The sequence below is a fragment of the Danaus plexippus genome, chromosome Z (genome assembly GCF_018135715.1).
Source record: "Danaus plexippus chromosome Z, MEX_DaPlex, whole genome shotgun sequence".
Taxonomy (NCBI): domain Eukaryota; kingdom Metazoa; phylum Arthropoda; class Insecta; order Lepidoptera; family Nymphalidae; genus Danaus; species Danaus plexippus.
This window is the reverse complement of record NC_083559.1, coordinates 7,008,073-7,029,716: the sequence shown is the minus strand read 5'-3', so window position 1 is coordinate 7,029,716 and position 21,644 is coordinate 7,008,073. Positions and strand designations below refer to the sequence as shown.

Below are 21,644 nucleotides of genomic sequence, written 5' to 3'. Positions count from 1 at the left end.
AATTTATTTGAATAAGACTTAATACCGTATTTATGTAAATAGCTTTCTAATAAACGCTTTAGGAATGCCAATTTTTAAAAGTTGTAAAATGGATATAGTATGTTATCCTTAAGGTACAGACATATGCCACCGCGGACTTTTCTGTAGACCTATATAAGATACACAATTCCCCCATATATCATTTTGTTATATCTCAAAGACTTTAGGTAGCGTTTTCGTCAAAAGCTCTCAGACGGTTCATGTTTTTCCGAAATCTTCAAAAAAATATCATTAATGTACACTCAAGTAACTACAAAAACTTAACAAATTATATACTAAAACTTTCCTCGAGAATCACGCTATCGAGTGGTGATAACTGTTTGATAATCGGTGCAGTAGTTTTTCCGTTTATCGCGAACAGACAGACGCGGCGAGGGACTTTGTTTTATAATATGTATATTGATTTTGACAGTATTCATGTGTATTTGAGTTGCATTCATTAGTGAAAAAATATGGAGCAGGGAAATAAGGAACATTTTATTGAGTTATAAATTGTGACATTTTTATTGACTGTAAGATTTTATTCAATTTATTACGATAATAAAAAATCAAGGGTTTTAGACATGTGATTCGGAAATAATAACAAGGGCACTTAAAGAATTTTACAAAATAACAGGACCTTACTACTTATATAATTTGATGGACGTAGTGTTTACTACCTAATAGTTGACGGATATTTGACATAATTTCAATTGAGGCTTCTTTGTATTTTTAAAAAGTGGTATTACGAACCCAGACACTTATATGCCCAAAATTATTTATCTGAATTATTGAAGCAAATAGTAAAAAAAAACATTAGTGCGTGGAGGAAATGAAACGTCGTAATATGGAAATAGAAATAGATTTTTAGTATCTTATATTGTCTCTATGAGACTAACTTTTTGACATATCTTAAACAACAGACAAACCATCCATCCACAAGGAGTACCACTCTTTTTATTCCCCCTCCCCAAGAGCGTCTAACGTTTAACACAACCTTGCTGGAAGTCATGTTAGAATTTTCACTTCAAAAGCTAACACAGTGCCGAGCAAAACAGACATTTGTCAAGAAAGGGATAACTAAAATAAGTAAAAGTTTTCATAATTTATTTAAAACAGAAATATAGCTCTGAAGACATTTGTAGATTCACATTAATCCTTGTAGGTATTTCCGTTAATTTATTCTAACTAAATACATTATAATGGCACAGATAACAACAGCTACTTATATTAATGTTATTAAAAATAATCTTCGTAAACTTTTAGGGTATAAGGAATAAGAATTGACGAGTTAACATTATTATTATTTTCTACAAATATATTTTGACAATTCGTTTGAAAGACCGTGTAAGCGAACCGGGCTGTTCTATCAATTTTCTTTTGAGCACGCGACAAATGAGTGTTTTTTATTGAAATATTAAAATCTTAACTATTTTTCTGCAGTGTCTGAAAATTTCTAATGACACTATACATATCTAAATTTTTATTCTGTTACATTCAACATCTAACAAAACGTACAAAAATACAACAACATTTAGATAAGGACTACAGAGATAGGTTTTGATTACTACAAAACATTAATAATTAGGTTTATAGAGTATTAAGTACATATATTATTAAAGACGTGTACTTAAAATCTGTCCTAATTTTATCAAACGGTTTCATCGAAAAGTTTAAATTTACTAGTTCAAAACTTGTCAGACCGTTAATTCAAACTATGAACTTGTCACTTCTACAGATAAAATTTAAACGCTTCTTGAGACTTACATGTCTTGATAGAAAAACATGCACTTCTGAAACCTACCATTACATATACTAGTTGTTATTCTAATTTTTTCGATTAAATAAAGATTTACAATTTCAAATATTTAGTCTACAATCAAGTGATGATTATGGTTTAGACGCAAGTCGAACGATAAAGCCACAGTTTTTATATTGTTTTTTAATAACCTCTACTACAACAAACACGATCAAGAAGACGACAATCATTGTAATGTGTTTTATTACGTTTTGTACATACACTAAGTATTAATTGTATAGAGATTACAAAATTTCGTATAAATATAAATTTTCTTTAAAGTAATTAGTTTAAAAGCATATTACGACTGGTTTTTTACAAAATAAAATATCCTTAACACGGATACATATAGTTAACATCTTTTTTATTTACAATAAAAAAATATTGAATATTATTAGTGATTTAGTAAATAGATTTCGAAAAGTAGATTTTTTTATTGTAATAGTTGTAGTCTGTTCACTATCTAAATATCTAACCGCAAGTGTAATTACGAATTGTTTCAAAAGCCATCTTTCAAAATTCGTAGTGACGGTTTTTACAAAAAAATCTGATAGTTTAAACAGTCATAATAGGGTTGTCTGCCAAGAACGAAATGGACGGTGGAAATTTAATGCTCGTTGTATGCTGCTGAGCTGTTAAAGTATTAACGGATCTTAAAACATTATAACAAGATTTAAAATTTAATTTCAACATCTAAACGGCTGCACTACTATAATTATATCGAATTTAGCGTCAATGACAATACTCTTATAAAAATAAACCCGACATCAAATATTGCTTTCTTTTTATAATATAATAACTATGCAGAAAGAACAATGTAATAAAATATATATATATTTAGACATAATATATAAATACTACTCGTCGTTTTAATAGAACCATTATTAAATATTCGTTACTCATTAATTCGCCATTTTATTTACACTTTTTTACAAATAACATACGAATACTTTTTTTTTAATTTACCAAATTTATCAATTTTTTTGTCTATTCAAAGCTTTTTTAAAGCATTATTTTAGCCTACTTTTATAGTTTGCTTTAATGACAATGTTATAATCACAATAGTTAGGAGTCATGACCTCATCCTTATTTACAATAAGTATTAATGAAGCAATCTACATATAAACTTTTGGACATTTATTAATTTTTCGACTACGTTTATTACATTTACATAAATATACTTAGATGAATAAAGCTCATACATTACAAATCTAAACAATATTTACTTAAACTAATATTTTACGTAAGTATCTAATATTACAAATATGTGAGAAATGTGAGCAATTGAATAAATATTGACACTTTGAAACAGGAAAATTTTGTGTTCTTGTAACAAGATAAGATTTAAACTTAAAGTTCTTATATTGTTTTTTGAAATTTTAAATGTACACAGTTTTAAAAGTAAATGATGTAATACATTTAACTGTATACATACTTTGCAATCATAACAATATATTCAGCTTTAAGCCGATACATCGCGCTGTGTTAGCGGGCCGGGGAAAAGTCTCACAAATGTCGCCAGTGCATTCACCTGGCGCTGGCCGCCACGTCTCCGTTACTGTCGTGATACTCATGGAAGCATGGGACTATACAGAGATTGGTGCGACATTCCGGACAGTGGTATTGTGTTTTGCGTCGTAGTATTCTACCGCATTCGTCGACCGTGTTCCAGCAGAAGTTGCATGAGAGAGGGGGTCCGGAACGCACTGCGGGCGTGTGTGAAGCTCGCTGCGTGTGTGTCCCGTCTATGCTGTCCGTGAGTGATGCTCGCTGCGTCTGGCCTGTCTCCGCATTGTCTGTATGTGTTGCTGTGGATGTGCTGCCTGTAGTGCTGCTGGTCGACGTCTGACGATCCACCACTGCCACTGCTCGGATCAACAGTGACCCCACCGCGTGCTCCGTCCTTGGTTTGCGATTTGTCTGTGAAATTAATTTTATAATTTTGTTGATGATAATAATAAAAGAACAGAATATTACATAAACTACTTTGAATACGAAAAAAACTATGTTTTTTAACGAATTAACTTAGCGTATTTAGTTATTCCAAAGTTTTACCGAACTCTGCATTAACCATAATAATGAGTGGACAATAAAAGTGGTCAATTACGCAAAGTAAATCCGAAAAACATGGTATGATAGTGTTTTGAAATGTGTGCTGGCGAAAGTATTATCATTCTTGAACATTTTGATTGTAAACTTTTTATAAGATAACCAGCACTCTGTAATATATACTAACAGCTGTGTTGTTTTGTTGCAGCCCTATAAATTACAAAGGAATAAACACAATGGGTACATCAGATAGATGTAAAGGTTGGCAGGTTATCACTTAACGAAATTCTTCTTTGATGACACGTTGTTCACCTACTGATAAATCATACTAACAAAGTAACCATAAACACCATTGTGAAAGTACATTAGTCAACATCTTATAGTGATTAAGAACTTTTCCTAATTATTTTTTCTTTTTATTACAAAGAACTTGCCAATTCATATTTACCAACTTTTACTCCTCTACTTACACTAAAATATAAAACTAGACAAAATGATTATTTCCATGGACTATTTTGCGAATATGGAAAAATATTTAAAATTTACATAATTTATAGTCTAAATCATAATCTTAATTTAAATATTTAGCGAACCAAACCTTTGAAGCTGAATACTGTGGATAGGACTCGTGTTTCTGTAAAATGTGTGCGCCGGTTGAGGGGGTCGGTTCCGACACCTGTTTCCTGACCTCCCTTTCTTCCGGTTGAACTCTATTTTGCCTCTTGAAGTATTTTGAACGTCGTAGACGTCCCCCACACGGTGAAGCCAAATTACCTAAAACAATATCAGATAATACATAAATAAGAATTAGTAACATTAACTTTAGTAAAAAAAGCTATTTTAAATATTTTAATATATGAATAATCAAAAAATTATTTATTAGTATACTAGAAATAAAACTACACAAAATAATACCTAGTCAATTTTCAATGTAAGTTTAATGACTTTTAACTGATAATTTGTTATTTTGTGAGCGGATGACGGTTATAGTAGCAAAGAACCAGTACATGTGTTTGTTACGTACCAAGGTTCACTTAATTGGTTAAGTCTTCAAAACGTAACACAAAGTTTAAGGGATTTAAGATTCAGCTGTTGTTTAGAGATGTTACACTCATATATATATGGACTATACTTCAATTACGAGATACTCTTCTATATTTTTGTTGGTTTACACAAAATACAATAGGGTAAATAATTTTTCAATTATGGAAACAGATTCCTTAAAAGAACTTGTCAAGTATATTTTAATTTATTACAACAGTACTAAATTCATTGTTACAACCACATTTTTGTAATTTCATCATCAAAAGGATAGCACCGACTCAATTAAAAAAATACAAGGATAAAATATAAATAAAATATTCATCTCTGCAAAATTATTTATTATTTCTTACTTAAACCGATTTTTAATTCAGTAAAGAACTTTTGCGCTGTCATTTAAATAAAAAATAAACATATCTGATTTACAACGCATCAAGAAGGTAATTTATGCATATATCACGGCTACATCGAGGTATAGTGTCAGTTTGGTAGACCGACTTAGCAGTCCCTTATTGTATATTATAAGCCTTACATTAATCTCCAGAATGTTAATTTTACAATAGGTTAATATTTCCATCGAGACGTATGTAAAGCAATTCTCGCTATAGACTGGTTAACAATACCATTTTTTGAACATTAACTTAATATTCTGTTATATAATATACACTATGTATTGATTGTCTTTATATTTAAAAACTTGCAGACTACACCTAGTAGCAGCCGTAACGATAGGTGTGTACACTGTACATTGATTTATAATCTTACTTATTATGAAATAAAATTAACAATTTTGAATAATTGTCACAGTACTCATCTGTTTCATACTTGTCAAATGCACATTTATTAAAACTTTAATTAAGTACAAAAGAACTTATACAGTTAAAGACACATTATATACAATCTCTAAGTAAATCGCAAACTCCTAAACATATTTTTACAATACATTACAAAATTTTTACAATATAATAAAAAATCTGATATTTAAAAGATGGTACTCAATTTAGTAACGAAAGATCATGGCCCATATAAAGTAAATAAAGTTAATGTTTCAAGAGTTTAATACTGAGTTTCTTATGAACTAAATTCCGGGAAGACCTTGTGGTTTTCTCAAAGATATTCACTTATCACGCGATCATTATGATCGGATCATTTCAGCTAAAAAATTGACAGCTTTAATTGAACAGACGTCCAGCATCTGACATACAAAAAGAAAATATTTTAAGTTATTAACCTGTCCACATTTAGGTCTACCATTAAAAAAAATTGAGACACTGATTTACTTAGTTGCTTTCTTCGTAATGAATCGTGAGAGTTTGTCTTAGTAGAAACTTTAGTATTGTATATAAATTTAAATAAAGCGCATGGAGTTATTGCTGGGCACATTTTGGACATTCTACAGTAGACTTATTAAATGAAATCAATGTTAACTTAAATATCGTTCAACTAAGTAAAAGCGGATCAGTAGTTATATTACAAACCGATCTATTCAATAAATACTGGCTACATGAATAGATTTTTACGTCATGACTAATATGGCAACCATATCGAGATAACACTAATTTAACTTATATTAAACTAAGACAAGTATAGACTAATATTTATAAATGCAATGTATAGAAAATATTAACATAAACCTTATTTTGCAGTCACCTGTATGTTAATAGCTTTAAAACATACTACAAGAGATCGCTCTGTTGTGATAATATTTTTACACATTCATCTTATATAAACGTAAACGGTGCCACTATTGAGACTCTAAAAATCAAAACATACAATCTATAGTTATTTGTTTTGTTACAGGTCAAAACGTATGGTGTTTAATTTATTAATTATATATACATTAATTCAAATAGTATTGAGTAAGAACAAGGGCCAAATTTTTAAGGAAATAGTATTAAATAAATATTCAATTATTAAAAAAAGAATTGCCTCTTTGATATAATCGTAGACAGTTAGCTCTACCGTATACATACTGGATACAATGATAGAACACATCGGCGTTGTTAATAAATAAAGTCATACGAAGATTCAGTGTTTGAGGTCATTTTGACTTCTTATTAAAATTCCCGACATTCATATGTTACAAATATTAAGTATAAGAAGAAAATGTCGTAAAAATCACACGGATTACAATTTTACAGCTTATTCTCATCGAAGTTGTTTACTATGTTTCTCTAGTGAATACTTCTAAAGTAAATGCACATATAATTGGTACTTTTATACACAACATGTATTTTAATGTGAACTGTTTCTCTGTCTCTTTCTTTCATTATACATAAATAGCACTCATATACCAGTGCTGCTCAGATGTATATTAATCATCTACTAAAGGAATTAGGAAATCAAGTATAATTTCAAAGTATGATATATACAAAAAGAATTCCCTTCCAAAAAAAATTATAATATTTTAACAGATTTTGTTCACCGAGGTCTTCCATATATTCTAATAACATTAAATGCTATTTGATCATTTTATAAAATTAAAAACAGTACACAATAAAGAAGTTAGGTACTTATTAAAATTGAAATAATTGAATTATATAAAAGAAAATCTAATTTATAACATACCATTTGTATAATAAATGTGTATATGCATATATATATATTACTTTTATTGTTAATTATTGCTCTTAATTCACAAATTTGTATTCAAAAATATGTATTAGATATTTAGAAGGCTAATTGATATGGTATAAAAATATTGTAGCAAAAAAAGTTTCAACTTGTATTTATACATCAATTTAAAAAACTGTCCTTTCATTATATCAAACCGAAATTTCTCTAAAAGTAACCTATAAAATATTCAAACAACCCACAACTTGCGGTTTCAACTATCCTTATATACGCTCCAAGAAAAATTGTTGTGTGCGATTTTTGTTTTGTCAACAAGTGCGTCCTGTGAAGCTTTACATATACAGTGAATAGGTAATCTTATAATTCAATTTTATTAACTGCCAACTCCTTCATATCCACCAAACTGGCTTTATATTTATCGAAATCGACCCAGCGACAAAATTATGCTAATCACCTACATTAATCATAATTTACTCTTATATTAAAGAAACTGGTCATGACGTTTAAGACCTTAATAAAAAAAATGCTTAATAAATTCGCTATCACATGATTTTTACATAATACTAACAATAAATGCAGTTCTTTCAATAATAAAAAAAGCAGATACCAAACAGGTATTTATGAATAAAAGTCTTATCGTTCTACTGAGATCTATCTACTTTATGGACGCCTGCCGCTATACGCCCATTCAAATACTTAATATTATCTACAAATACAGTCGTTTTTACTAAGCGAGTAATACTGGACACAGTGGTAACTGATATTTACAGGGGTACATGCATGTAAACGTCGTAGTGCATATGAGGGCGTGGCGCCGGCGGATGCTGGGCGTGCACGTGCGCGTGATGCGGCGCGGGGCGCAGGGACACCGGCAGGCCCGGGGGACAGACGGAGCTGGTGTGGTCACCAGTCACCAAGGGTGGCGGAGGGTGATGACCCCCGCCGCCCTGCCACTCGGGTCACAACGAGTACGACTCGGTACCTTGCACCCCGCAAGCCGCGTTCTATTGCATCGTGAAATTAACATTGTTTATAATGCTCAAGGAAGAGCTGTTGATCTGTGGGAAATCCATCGGTCGAGGATCTATAAAGCTGACCGGGACGGGAGGTGGTTGACAGAGAAGTGCCATCTGCTGTTCCAATTGTGGAGGATCTTCCTTTATTTCGGGAGGTGGTGTGATATGTTCTCTCTTTATGCGATTCTTGATACTTGGTCTGTTATTCGGATAACCCTTCTTTTTATATTCGAGCCACAATGTTCGATTATTGACACCAAACATTCGCGCTGCTTTGCAGAAACCAATCCCACCAACGCGGACCGCTTCCAGGGCTTTTTGAAAATTTTCTTCTGCCTGAGGGTTAGTGGTGCGTCGTCTCTTTACAGGCATACCCGAACTGTGAGCCTGACCAACTTGATCATTCATCCCTTGGAGTACACTGGGTCCCGGCACCGGCCCCGTAGATCCCAGCGTGTGTCCGTAGTGGCTCATGTCGTCTCCATGTTGATGTATCACGTTATTCACATACATGGCCTGTTCCGGTTGTAAACCGCCGCCACCAATACCCGCGTTCGTATACCGGGGATATGGATGCTCCATCATATTCCACTGGGCTCCTGGGAAGAGAGATAAATGATTTTGTAATACAATAAATTCATAAACATAATAAATATACTAAAAAAAACGACTATTTCATTGATCTCCCTTCCCTGAAAAACGAGTCATTTTTAAATGAATAATTTCAATGCAGTATCTTAATTTTGTTAAACATTCAGTTACTTTCTACTCAGTATGCAAATGAAATAGTAGTGAGAACTATGTTTACAATTTTAGTTAAAATGGAAAAAGAAATAAACCCATATAGAGATAAAAGTATTAGTATATTAATATCATTTACTATAGAATGCATGTGACACTTTTACTACTTTTTTGAATTAGCAAGTATAGATAAAAAAGAATTTAAATAGTGATGTTTAATAAAATAACTAAATTATTGACGAAATCAAACTTTCACATCTACAATTTATGTACTTTTATAAGGATAATATATCATAATATCTAATAGTCCAAAATTGGAAAAATATTTTTAATTATGAATTTGTATTGATAACACTGTTCAACCTTACAATAGCCCTTAGAACGTAGATACTTATTCATGATCAAATTAAATCATTGCTTTAGTAGGTGAGACTCCCACACACTAAATAATGTGTAATTGTCAACAATAGAAATCTTGTATTCCAGTATTCTCATATATAATGAAATTTTTTATTTTATGTATTTATTTAATAACCTGCTATGGAAGACATGATCAATAAATATTATAAAACAAAGTCCCTCGCCGCGTCCGTCTGTCTGTCTATTCGCGATAAACGGAAAAACTACTGCACCGATGATCAAACAATTATCAACACTCGATAGCGTGATTCTCGAGGAAAGTTTAAGTATATAATTTGTTAAGTTTTTGTATTTACTTGTGTGTATATTAACGATATTTGTTGAAGATATGGGGACAACGTGAGCCGGTTGAGAGCTTTTAACGAAAACGTTGCCTTAAGGTCTTTGAGATATAACAAAATAATATATGGTGGAATTGTGTATCTTATATAGGTCTACAGAAAAGTCCGCGGTGGCATATGTCTGTACCTTAAGGATAACATACTATATCCATTTTACAACTTTTAAAAATTGGCATTCCTAAAGCGTTTATTAGAAAGCTATTTACATAAATACGGTATTAAGTCTTATCAAAACAAATTACTTCGTTTTCAAGCCTACATCAGTATCTGTAAATTACTTTTTAAATTTTTTAAATGGGGTGTATCATGTAAAAATTATCATAATATAAGTTTAATAATTCTCAAAATTAAATAGGCTACTTTATATTTTTTGTAAAGAACACGTGTGAAGCAGGGGCTGGTACCTAGTTTGTTATAAAAACATTAAAATCTAAGACAAACATAAATGATGCTAATAGAGTTTAAAAGCTTTAAAACAAAAATAAAAATCATGGGTGAAAATATACAAAGAATCTATAGTGTGAATAAATTTTAATACTAACCTTGAGACATCCCAACAGCATTCGTGTCTATTGCAAGTTGATCAATGTTAATTGCTGATGCATCCTCGGTCTGAAATTAAAATATTATTACTGTAATAAACACAAAAAAAATAACTATATCAATGAAAAAGTTATAAATTACATAAGCTACTTTAAAATTTGGTTTAAATAAAAAATAATACTATATAATTCAACCTCAATCTGAATTGCATAATATTGTAAATTATTATTTCAGAAACTTTAAGTTGCAGGGAACTGTGCTATTAAAAGTGTTCACCCTATTTTCTTCTTTTTATAAGAACTGAATCAGTTATTCTAATATTTTATATAAAAAGTTTAATACAAATCTAATCTAACATACATTCATACAAATATATTATTAAATTTGGTATAAAGCCTGTGGGAGTTTGGTTAATTATAAAAAAAAATATGTTTATAATACATAAACTAATATTTGGTATATAAGCAGCAACTTTCTGTGCTCTAGAGGTGTGATCAGTTAAATTATATTCCCATATATACATTAAACACAACTGTTGTATATTATCATATACTAAGACTAAGAATCAAATGTTATAAAAATATATTCAGCACTTTTTAATTTAAACAGTGTTCATTGAACAAATTAGGTCCATATAGAGTTGTAGGAGTCCTATTTCTATTTAGGAAGTGTATTCTCAAGTTTGTGTTAAGCCACAAAATATGTCATAGAAATAAACACTTTTCAAATTAATTAGTAAATAATCATGTTACACAGTTTATGTACCTGTTGTGCAGTTTCGATTCTCTCATCCATTTCCCGTTTCTTTTGTATGTTTAGGCTGCCTAAGGTTACTGCATCACGCATCATATCAACATTCTGCATGAGCTCTTCAGGATTTGCCAGTGAACCGGATGAACTCTTTCTCTGCCTGGGAAACCAAATTTCTTTACGTATTATTATCATCTTATAAAAGCAAAAGAGCAATTATTTACCAAATTATGTAGAGTTTCGTTCAAATTGATTCATTTATACATAATTTAATGCTAAGTTTAAATGCTAGATTTTGTATATATATATTCAATCAATAATATAAAATTCATTATTATGAGTTTACCTTTTCTTTCTAATAGGAGATGAGGGTGACACTGAAGGCCTTTGTGTATCACTTGAAGTTTCTGTTGTTGGGAAATCTGTGGGAATTCCCTGAGATCTAGTTAAGGAAGTAGAGTCAGGCATTTCTGTCAGCCCCTTTATTTTTAATATTTTTGCTGTTTCCAAAACCTATAAAAAAAAATGAAATCCCAATGTTTTTGCAAGATTTACAATACCTATGAATAAATCATTTTAAAGATCAAATGTTATATTTACCTGTGCTAGTTGCTGCTCTGTGACATTCACTTCACCATAATACATAAAATCTACCATTGTGCGTAAATCATTAAATGTGATGTCTTTAAGAATAACTATTGGATGGTGAGTTGGATTATCCACAAAGAGTGACTGAAAAAAAAAATCTAATTAGATAAATACATAATGCCGATTAAAACAGGAAACGTTACACAAAGATTGTAACTATTAGTTACAAGATAAAATATAACATAATATTCATTTTAATGATGAGAAAATAATTAATTATTTAGAATTAGAACGCAGAGTTGTAAATTAAAAATACTACAAATCCCAGATTGATATTGACATTAAAATAACAGTGAAAAAACTTACATGAAAGTATGTACTACATGCTGAAAGGACAACTTTGTGTGCAACCAAGTGTTGGCCTTCAGCTGCCAAAGTCACATCCACAAGATCTTTGGTAGCAAGTAAATTACCAAACATTGAAATGAAGTTTGGCTGGTGGTTATTCCACCGAAGACTGTACTGTTGAGACATCTGGAAAGTAAATTTTTACTTGTTACATATCATGCATATTTGTTTAGAATATTTAAAATGGTTTTGGATGTCTATATAATTTTGTTTAATTGAAGACAAATATATAATTTTCTTTTAGAGTTTTACCTTGGCATCAATTTGGAGGAAATTATTAGTAATGTTGGCAGCTTTGAATAGCAGTGTCAGTTTATCCTACAAAAATTAAAAACCCAATGAACATTAATCATAAAACCATTTTTGTAATAATTATTTTTCGTTAACATTTAAAATTCTTACCTTTTTGGAGATTTATTGTTAAACCAAATAGAAAAACATTTTTTCACTTGTCTTCATATCCTTTCCTGGGAATAAATTTTCTTTAAACCAGGTTTCTGAAATGCAGAACACGCATTTTACTATTTGAAAAACTAAACAAATATAGTTATAAATTGCAAGGCAGTTAAATATATAGCAAATAGTCTTCAAAGAAACCAAATAAAAAGTTGTTTAAAACTATTGATGTATTTAATTCAAAAATAGATAAAAACATTTGTAAAAATATTTTCATAATCGCATGGCAGAAATAGCAGATAATAAATAAAATTCACATTTCGCATGTAGCATTATTTAATTATTTAGTTGTGGGTTTATTTGGAGATTGTCATCAGAGTAAAAATTAAAATTATATATAATAGATTAATGAAATAATTTAAAAAGAAAAAATTGTAATTAAAACCTTACAAAATAAGAAATCTTCTAACTTTTAGAATTATAAATATGACATCTTTATATAAAATTTTAATTTATAAACATTTTGTTTTAGTCACATCCTTTAAATAGTTTTAAGATTCATTAATTTTCTAAACTATATAAAAACAATTTAAAAATATTAAGTTTGGACCCACATTGTTTCCTTGGAGGGCAAATTGCTTAACTAAATTACCAAGCCTTAAATATAAACACTGTTTTATTTATAGTTTTGATTTGAACTGCTAAATGTATCATAATACTATAGATGTATAAAATATATAATCATGGATCAAATCTGGACCATAAAAACATATTATTATAATTTAAACACTTGTTCTCTAACAAAGCCGCAATCATTCTTATTGTCGAAATTTAAACAAGTGAACAATGTTATGACAGTACGGCATCAAATTTTATTGAAGACTTATAGATAAAACTTACTAGTCTCAAACGTATTAGAATATAATATTAAAACATATAATTTATAGATATTTCACTATAAAATTATTGCGCATTTAAGAGTCCAAACAAAAAATATATCTATACTAAAATTTTCACCAGCACAGTTGCCGTGCAGTATGTTAAGTTATCTAAAACAGTTTGATCTTCCTTATCCTTTAACAGAAAGATTGCACGGCTTGTAAAAATTATATTGTATTGTTTAAAATACACTCACCGATGATTATATTTTATTATTCTTAACCCACGCCACAATCGCCAACAATGACGACCAAAGTAGAAAGAACCCACGCCAACAAGTGTTGCCATTAAATTATATTAATATTAATTTTGATGTTATGAATATTTTATCAATTTAGAACTACTGAAATCCCTTATGAAAGATGCTATTTTAATTGAAATCACACTAGAAATAGATATCTGTAAAACAAATATAATCCATAATTTTAATTATAATTACAGTAAAAAGCCCTTTTCTGTAGCCCTCGGGAAAATTTTTAATACATATTTCATTGTATTAGTTAAACTGAGTCACTTTTAAATTTCTAATTATTTATTGGATAATTCCTATAATTGATTAGAAATTAACGAGCCCTGAAAAACATTCAGTCAGGAAAACTTTCAAAATTAAAATATAAGTGACATTAAGTTATATTTAAATATGGAATGGTACATTCTTATATATTCACAAGACGTAATAATTCGAAACCAAAAAACATTTTTATATAATTCTGTAGAAGGTATTCATATTCATCTATGCAAGCAACACATTCTCTTAAAATTTTAATAGACATTGCAAATTGCAAATGTAGAAAAATACCAGAAAACCTTTAACGTTGCAATGATTTACTTGACAATGTAATAACATTTCGTAAGAAACCATAAGAACCAAGTAATGACTAAACCTGATATCGAAGTCATTCTTCTTGTCTTGGCCATAGGGCGCTTTCAGTGCTAATTTGAACTTTAAGAATTTAGTTTGACTTGACATGGAGATTTTAAGACAAGAAATGTCAAAAGCATAATCTTATAATAACTTGGTTTTGATACAAAATAAATAAAAAACATGTCCCCTAAATAATCACTTTAGATTTTAGAATATCTAGTTACATAATACATAGTGACAATGGTTATAGTGAAATTTTATGAAAATAGGGTGTTTGAAGTAAATAGTTGCTGGTAACACAGGTTTTTAAGCGAATTTTGACGATACAACCATAACAGTCTGTAGTTCATAATATTATACACAACAACAAAAGAAAATCATAATTTTATCAATAAAACAACGAAGTTACTTAAACAGGTATTTGATATTTTAATAGTCTTTCCTTAAAATAATATCAGAAGGTGGCAGTGAGGTATTCATTTAAAAATTATTTAAATGCATATTTTTACGCAGATTTAATAATAAGGTTTTGTAGCTATTTTTAGATCTACTTTACTATTTTTTAGCATGCATTTGTTATTTATGTAGGGTATTATTCATGTGGTGTGACCTTCATAGTAAAGAAAGGTCATAACTCATACTTACTATTTATGTAATGTCCTTTTAGAGATCCACTAAATTGAAATTATTTGATTATTTAATCGTTGTTTTCTTTGAGTATTATTGTATCCTTTATGACCAGAGATGAAAATGCTATTTTTAGTTTCTATATTAATTATGTTGATATAACATTTTCCTGTGTATGGCTTTGAACATTGTGTCTTAGAGCAAAATTTTATATCAATGTAATCAGTAATTTCAATTCCTTCAATTCCAATATTTTAGATAATATTATAAGTTGTTATAAACAAAGATTAATTAATACTAAATTTCCTGTATTGAAACAGTTTATATCGTTGCATAAAGTATTTTTGAAAAACAGTTTGTTAATTATTCCTCTAAAAGTGATAGGATTTAAATATACAATAGAAAAACGTCATACATGAACTTTTAAGTAATAATAAATGCTTAATGCAGAACCACTTAAAAAAATTTGCTTAATGTGTATCAGAGTAAAATTTATAATGTAATTGCTAGGCATGAAACAATAAAATCTAAATTGGTTTTAGATATATGAAGTACAAATTTTGTTTTAAAGACATATAAATTGTACATATTATGGCTTTGTTTTACTTGTAGGACAAACTGATTAAATATAATACATAAAGTGACTTTTGTGTGACCTTGTATTTAACTATATCAACATTCAACAGATTCTGTTTTGACGACTGTTCAATTGATGAGTCTTATTGAAATTATAAACCAGAGCAGTTGTTTACATCCAAGAAAAACCTTTTGCAGTGAAGGTCTTGAACTTTCTTTCACTGTGATCATACATAAATTAGAAATGCAAAATATAAGTATTAAATACATGTAAATCAAGTTTCAGTCTGCTTAAATAATTATCTCTTTATAAATGTTAGGCTGCCATTGATGTTTATAATGACATTAGCTACTCCTTTATGCTTAATAAGCTTGATTGATTTTGATTACATAGAAATTCTATTATGAAACACTTGTATCTTGTGATAAGAGACCTATGATAACATTAGCAATACAAAATTAATTTTTGTAATTTTATTTGTCTATAAGAAGGGATTTATGTGCGTAGTGGAGTTATTAAAAACTCTTATAAATGAAATCATAACATATACATACATCCTATTGTTAATATTTTTTCCTTCCATTAATAATTACATGGAATATGTAGCAGTGTTATAGTTATAAAAATAGTTATCACTTTGTTTATTCAAGTAATGACTTTATATTGTTTGTTTTCTGCTATCCATTGTTGTTTATAATGTAACAGTTACTGGACTTTCATTATTCCTACTTCATTCCTCCAACAAACAGTTCCTGAACTTTTTGCATTTAGTAGTACCATTGTAATTTATTTTAAATATTATTATTGTATCTTTGCAGGCAGTAGTACAAGATGAGTAAACTTTGTAGACAAGTGTCAATAGAATCCCCAGGGCCCACTCTTAAAGAATGTGTATTTAGTTTTGATGTACCTGTGCCAGATGTTCCAATGTATGGTGCAAGAATAAGAGTTGTTTACGCTGGTGCTTGCTATAGAGCTAACAGAACTCGATCAGCATCAGTTTGCAGTACTTCCTCCATTTCCTCTATTGGGAGTTTGACAGGGGAGATGGAAAGCTTTGGCATACATACATCAACACCAGCTCATGTTGGCCTACGCGATGGTGCTTTGTTTCCTGGGTATGAAGTTGCTGGTATTGTGGATGAAATTGGTAAAGCGGCAGAATGTACAGATGGTATTAAAATAGGAACAAGAATAGTTCTCTACCCAAATGATGGTGTTCCGCATGGATATGCTGATTACATTGTTGTCCCAGATTTCCATTGCCTAGTGAAAGTACCAGAGAATTTGCCACTGAGTATTGCGGCTATGTTGCCAACTGGAGCTTTACTTGCCATGAATACTGTTAATACTGCTATTGAGTGTCTCAACACTATTATTGAAGGACCTGGCAAAAAGGAAAAAGCAACTGTATTGATTGTTGGAACTGGTGGACTAGCTCTTTGGGCGCTTCGTATTGCGTCTTTCTATTTCCAAAGATTACCCTATCATGAACGAATTCGTATATCAGTGGCAACATTGAAAGATGAGGGAATTGTTTGGGCTCAAGAAGATGAAGAGTAAGTATTTCATGTTAAAAATTTCTTCTAAAATAAAATATATATAATTATTTATAAATATTTCTAATCGCTAAGACTTCTTTTCTTTAAATAGATTTATTCAGATAAATGCACTAAATTAATAAAATTTTCATATATATTAATTTTCATTAAGCTGGTTTTCTCAATTTTTTTTCTTCTTACCTAATATTTCTAGCAAGGTATTGGATCAGTATGTTGGTTTACAATCCATTAATTTCACAGATATTTTTTGTTGTTCTAGAGAAAAGTGTTTAATAAAAATTAATAGTAGTAGTAGTACAGAGAAAATTAAGAAAGAAATAGAAAACCGAAATAATGATCCATGGCTGTTAAAATCTTCCGAATCCATAGGATGCAATGGTTCGAATAATTTATATCTCTGATTGGAAATATATGTATGACCTGGTAGAACAGGAAACTTTATATAAGTAAATTATTAGTTTATTTTTGTTCATGGGATGCTTCTCTGGAATGGATATATATTTTGATGCATTTATTCTTATTTCTACTAATATAATTCTATGTGAGAATATTATAAATTGATAGTTGTAATAATTCAATATACTAATTTGTTTATAGGTGCGGTTATTTATAGATATCGTTTGTATACGTAACCATTGTAAGATCCGTATGTTTAGCTGAATCTTCCATTGTCACGAAATTATATCCGTTTAGCATTCAATAACCTTTGTTCATACCGTAATGGGCGAAGATTTTGCGTACCAACGCACCTTTTGTAGTGTGACGATGCAAGTCTGCTAGACGTACAAATCAGTTTCCTAAAGAATTTGTATCATCACACCAAATAAGAATCGTTTCTGATTTATAATTCAATAACCTACACTAATACTATCATGTGCGGGATTTATTGACGATATTCAATTATGCAAGTCACTAGTCAGGGGACTGTTGCTGTAAATACTGTGTGTTGATGTTGTTTTGATCTAAACTACTGTTGTGTCGTTAGTGTTTCCGTGGTGCAGTGGTCGGAGGATCTTTACGAGCGTCAGTTGGTGGAGCGTACTATAGACGCGTGCGGCGGTTTTGTCGACGTCGTGCTTAATTTTGGGACCACCTCGCGTTCGCTGCATCGCTCCTTACAGTGTCTTGCCCCGGTATGAATTGCTAGACCTCACTTTACATGTTATTAATTCTGATTTTATAAAAATATATATTAACATTATCATTTATCCAGGGCGGTATGGTACTTGTGACGGAAGATGTGGGCGATAAACTTCTACCTAAATTTGCTAAGAAAGCCGATGAAATGAACGTCAACATCGTTGCTGTTCAGAACGGTACCATCGAACAACTCAGGGAACTGGTTGAACTTGTCGCCAACGGGACTGTGAGTATATTGTATAAATTACTCCAGTATTTTGGTTAATGCCATATAGTTAGTGTCATGTAATTGTAGGAACTCCGCAACTGAATGCCATGTCCATTTAAAGTTAAAGTATTGACTTTATATTCGAAAAGAACATTGTTTCTATGTACCTGTATGAACCTTTTGGTTTCCACAACTCGTTTCATCTTTTTTTTCCTACTTTTTTGATTATTACAGTTAACCCTATTGGATTAGACAGCTCCATTGGGGAGGGTAGTTTTTGATGCTCACGTTTTGCGTGATACAAAGTAACACTATTGCAATTGTCTCATCCATTCTTTAAAAACATTAACTGTCAATAGAAAAAACAGTAAATAAATGTAAAATTAATTATCAATGAAAAACTATAATGATATATTATCTGTTGAAAAGTAGTACAGAAGTAATCAACAAATCGTGATTAATGGTTGATTTGTTATAAAAAACTAGTTTTGTAGATTGGTCTCAGAGAGAAATTTATAAAGCAATAGATATGTATGTCTATTCCACGTCTTTTCATAAAAAATGAAATTATTTTTATACCTTGAATCTGCGGGAACTATAAATTATATCCCATAGGTTATTCTAATGTCTAAACTAACTGTAAAGATTCATCAAGATCCCTTTAGTAGTTCTCCCGTGGAAGAGTAACAAATATGTATACAAGCTCAGGAACTTTACTTTTATATACCTCAGTAGATACACATGTGTCAAGTGGTACAATTAATAAGAATGATGTTATTTTATATCAGATCAAACCTCCTCCACATTCGGTGTTCCCCGCTGAGGAGGCGCAGGAGGTTGTCAGGAAGCTTTGCAACTCAGAGATCAAAGGACGTGCTATTCTTAAGTTCCACGACATCGACTAATTGTATGCCAAAGACATGTTTTGTAGCTCAGGGCCAATATCACCGATGGAAGATTCATCCCAAATGTTATTTTAGATTTCGACTTGAACTTATATTCATAAATAAAATTTTATTTAATCTGATTCTTTTCACCAGTAACTTTTTTATGTTAATAATTAAGCTTAGTCCGTAACCACTTGGCTTGGTAAATCTGATCCATTATGGGATAGCTCCCATCCATCGTTATAGTTGATTTACTTTATATTTAGATTGCATTTGCAATCGATCATCCATTCTCATAAAAACTTTTGCCACTAGTAGCGGTACAAAGTAACGAACTAGTCGCATTTATTCATATAGTACGTAGATAATATGCCATAATAGTTGTAACCAATATGGAACTTATTTTGTACTCCTTTAATAAAAATATTTACAATACTCAATCACTAGGTTAATCTTAGTTTAAAATGCCATTTATATGTTTATCGGTTGTGCATCGTTTTTAAAAATTTGGGTACATTTTTAAAATGAACTTCCATATTTTATACAACGGTAAAGTATAATCGTTTAGAAATTAAGGTCAATTGAGTGTCTATTATGGCGTCGCACAAACGGCGTTAGATTATAACATTGATATTTGTCGTCTTCAAGGATATGTGATGTTTGAGAAACGTATATAAATCGTATATCGTGTTTGTACCTCTATATTATTATTAACTTCCTGATATAAATTCTACTGATATTGAAATATTTTTGTACAACAGTTGTACATGTGGAATTAATTATGTAATGTTTTAAGCCGTCCTTCAAATTATGTTTTTTTTTTTAATTATAATCAAATGGATTTTCTATGGGATGAAACTCAAAAAGCTTTCAATATATTTTTATTCTGTCTCTACAACTTCTCTTGTAACTTTAACGGATTCTCGAGACGACATTCTCATAAAATATGTCAATCGTTTTATACGTCTATTGGGATTTAAGACGTTTTTAAAAACGAAGTTAAATCATGTTTAAGTAAAAAGTAATTTTTAAATGTGTATTGCTTTTTGATTTTCTTATATGTTCGCACAAGGAATTCTTTATATTGTTGTAAGTAAGGCTTCCTTCCGAAGGGATTTAAAGTTACTTTTTCAAATGTTATTGGATTTCATAAAGAACGTACATATTATGTGATAATTATTGTTATTCATATTAATGTGTTTGATATATTTTAGTCCGGCCACAAAAAGTCTAGGTTTCAGACTTGTTTTTTTTTTTGTAACGTATGTAATTGTCTAGTCATTTAACATTCTGAACATATTTTCGTGTAACATATGCAATAGTATTACCTGTTTTAGAATAGCTCCTTTTTTAAACTTTCATTGTAATAAATGTTTAATACCATAGATTCGTTTTTAATTCTAATCACCATGAAATACAACTTTTTATTTATTAGTTTTATAATTTATAAAAAATGTATAATAATTAACTTTATTTATATAAAACAGTCGAATTTCTCCCTTTGTTATGATTCACCGCTCGAAGTTTCTGAAACAGATACAACGATTTCATATTGTCAAAGTGTTCGTCGAGGATCACCGGCTTCGTGGCTTTCTTTGCCGCCATGCTCTTTATCCCCCATATATCTATTACAGATCGTATTTCTTCGTTGGTGGCAGCATGCAGTACTATGAGTACAGAGGATGAACCCACTCCGCCTTTCTTTATATCAGCGCTGGCTCCGCACGACCGTATGGCGACGTTGTCCACGTGGATGTATTTAATAATATAACCCGGGAAATTGTTCTCGTAAACATATATTTGTCCTTCATTAATGGAAACCGGTCGATTTTCGACAACTGCCGAGTCCATGCGCTTCATTTGATGACTCCACTCTCCAACTTCCAGGGGCATCTTAGTCTTCTCACAGAAAAGTCTCGCTTTAGCGAAATTTAAAATAAGCAATATAACTAATCGATACATTTATGCGAGCTGTCGTGTTTGAAGTGAACATTTGCATTGCACCTGCTTCGTTCCTATTGTTGTTTTAGAACAATGACCATTTAGACTGTGATAAGTGACAGAGTTTACCTTACTGTGCATTCTTATCAAGTTACTAAAAAAATTGTAAATTAAGGTTTACGGAGAAATGTTTTAAAGGAAATTCTAATTAATTG

The 21,644-nt window shown here is 30.3% G+C and overlaps 2 protein-coding genes across 4 annotated transcripts; one reads left to right on the top strand and one right to left on the bottom strand.

Annotated features, from left to right (window-relative positions):
- Positions 1–1,111: 1,111 nt before the first annotated feature.
- Positions 1,112–13,930, bottom strand: LOC116777424 (longitudinals lacking protein, isoforms H/M/V-like). Of its 2 annotated transcripts, XM_032670959.2 has the most exons (10): positions 13,819–13,930; positions 12,690–12,784; positions 12,540–12,605; positions 12,246–12,413; positions 11,892–12,023; positions 11,638–11,804; positions 11,307–11,451; positions 10,541–10,610; positions 4,464–4,639; positions 1,112–3,736 (listed from the first exon to the last, which is right to left on the bottom strand). In XM_032670959.2, the coding sequence occupies exons 4-10, from the start codon at positions 12,411–12,413 to the stop codon at positions 3,344–3,346; spliced, it is 1,251 nt and encodes a 416-aa protein (XP_032526850.2). In that variant the 5' UTR covers positions 12,540–12,605; positions 12,690–12,784; positions 13,819–13,930; the 3' UTR covers positions 1,112–3,343. The 2 variants fall into 2 exon arrangements, with proteins under 2 accessions (XP_032526850.2, XP_032526849.1); XM_032670958.2 differs by lacking the exons at positions 1,112–3,736; positions 4,464–4,639 and adding an exon at positions 5,233–9,095.
- A 761-nt stretch (positions 13,931–14,691) lies between these two features.
- On the top strand, positions 14,692–20,873 carry LOC116777463 (uncharacterized). Of its 2 annotated transcripts, XM_061526582.1 has the most exons (6): positions 14,692–14,904; positions 15,801–15,893; positions 16,510–17,250; positions 18,239–18,386; positions 18,467–18,619; positions 19,390–20,873. In XM_061526582.1, the coding sequence occupies exons 3-6, from the start codon at positions 16,523–16,525 to the stop codon at positions 19,504–19,506; spliced, it is 1,146 nt and encodes a 381-aa protein (XP_061382566.1). In that variant the 5' UTR covers positions 14,692–14,904; positions 15,801–15,893; positions 16,510–16,522; the 3' UTR covers positions 19,507–20,873. The 2 variants fall into 2 exon arrangements, with proteins under 2 accessions (XP_061382566.1, XP_032526908.1); XM_032671017.2 differs by lacking the exon at positions 15,801–15,893 and having other exon boundaries at positions 14,698–14,904.
- Positions 20,874–21,644: the final 771 nt, after the last annotated feature.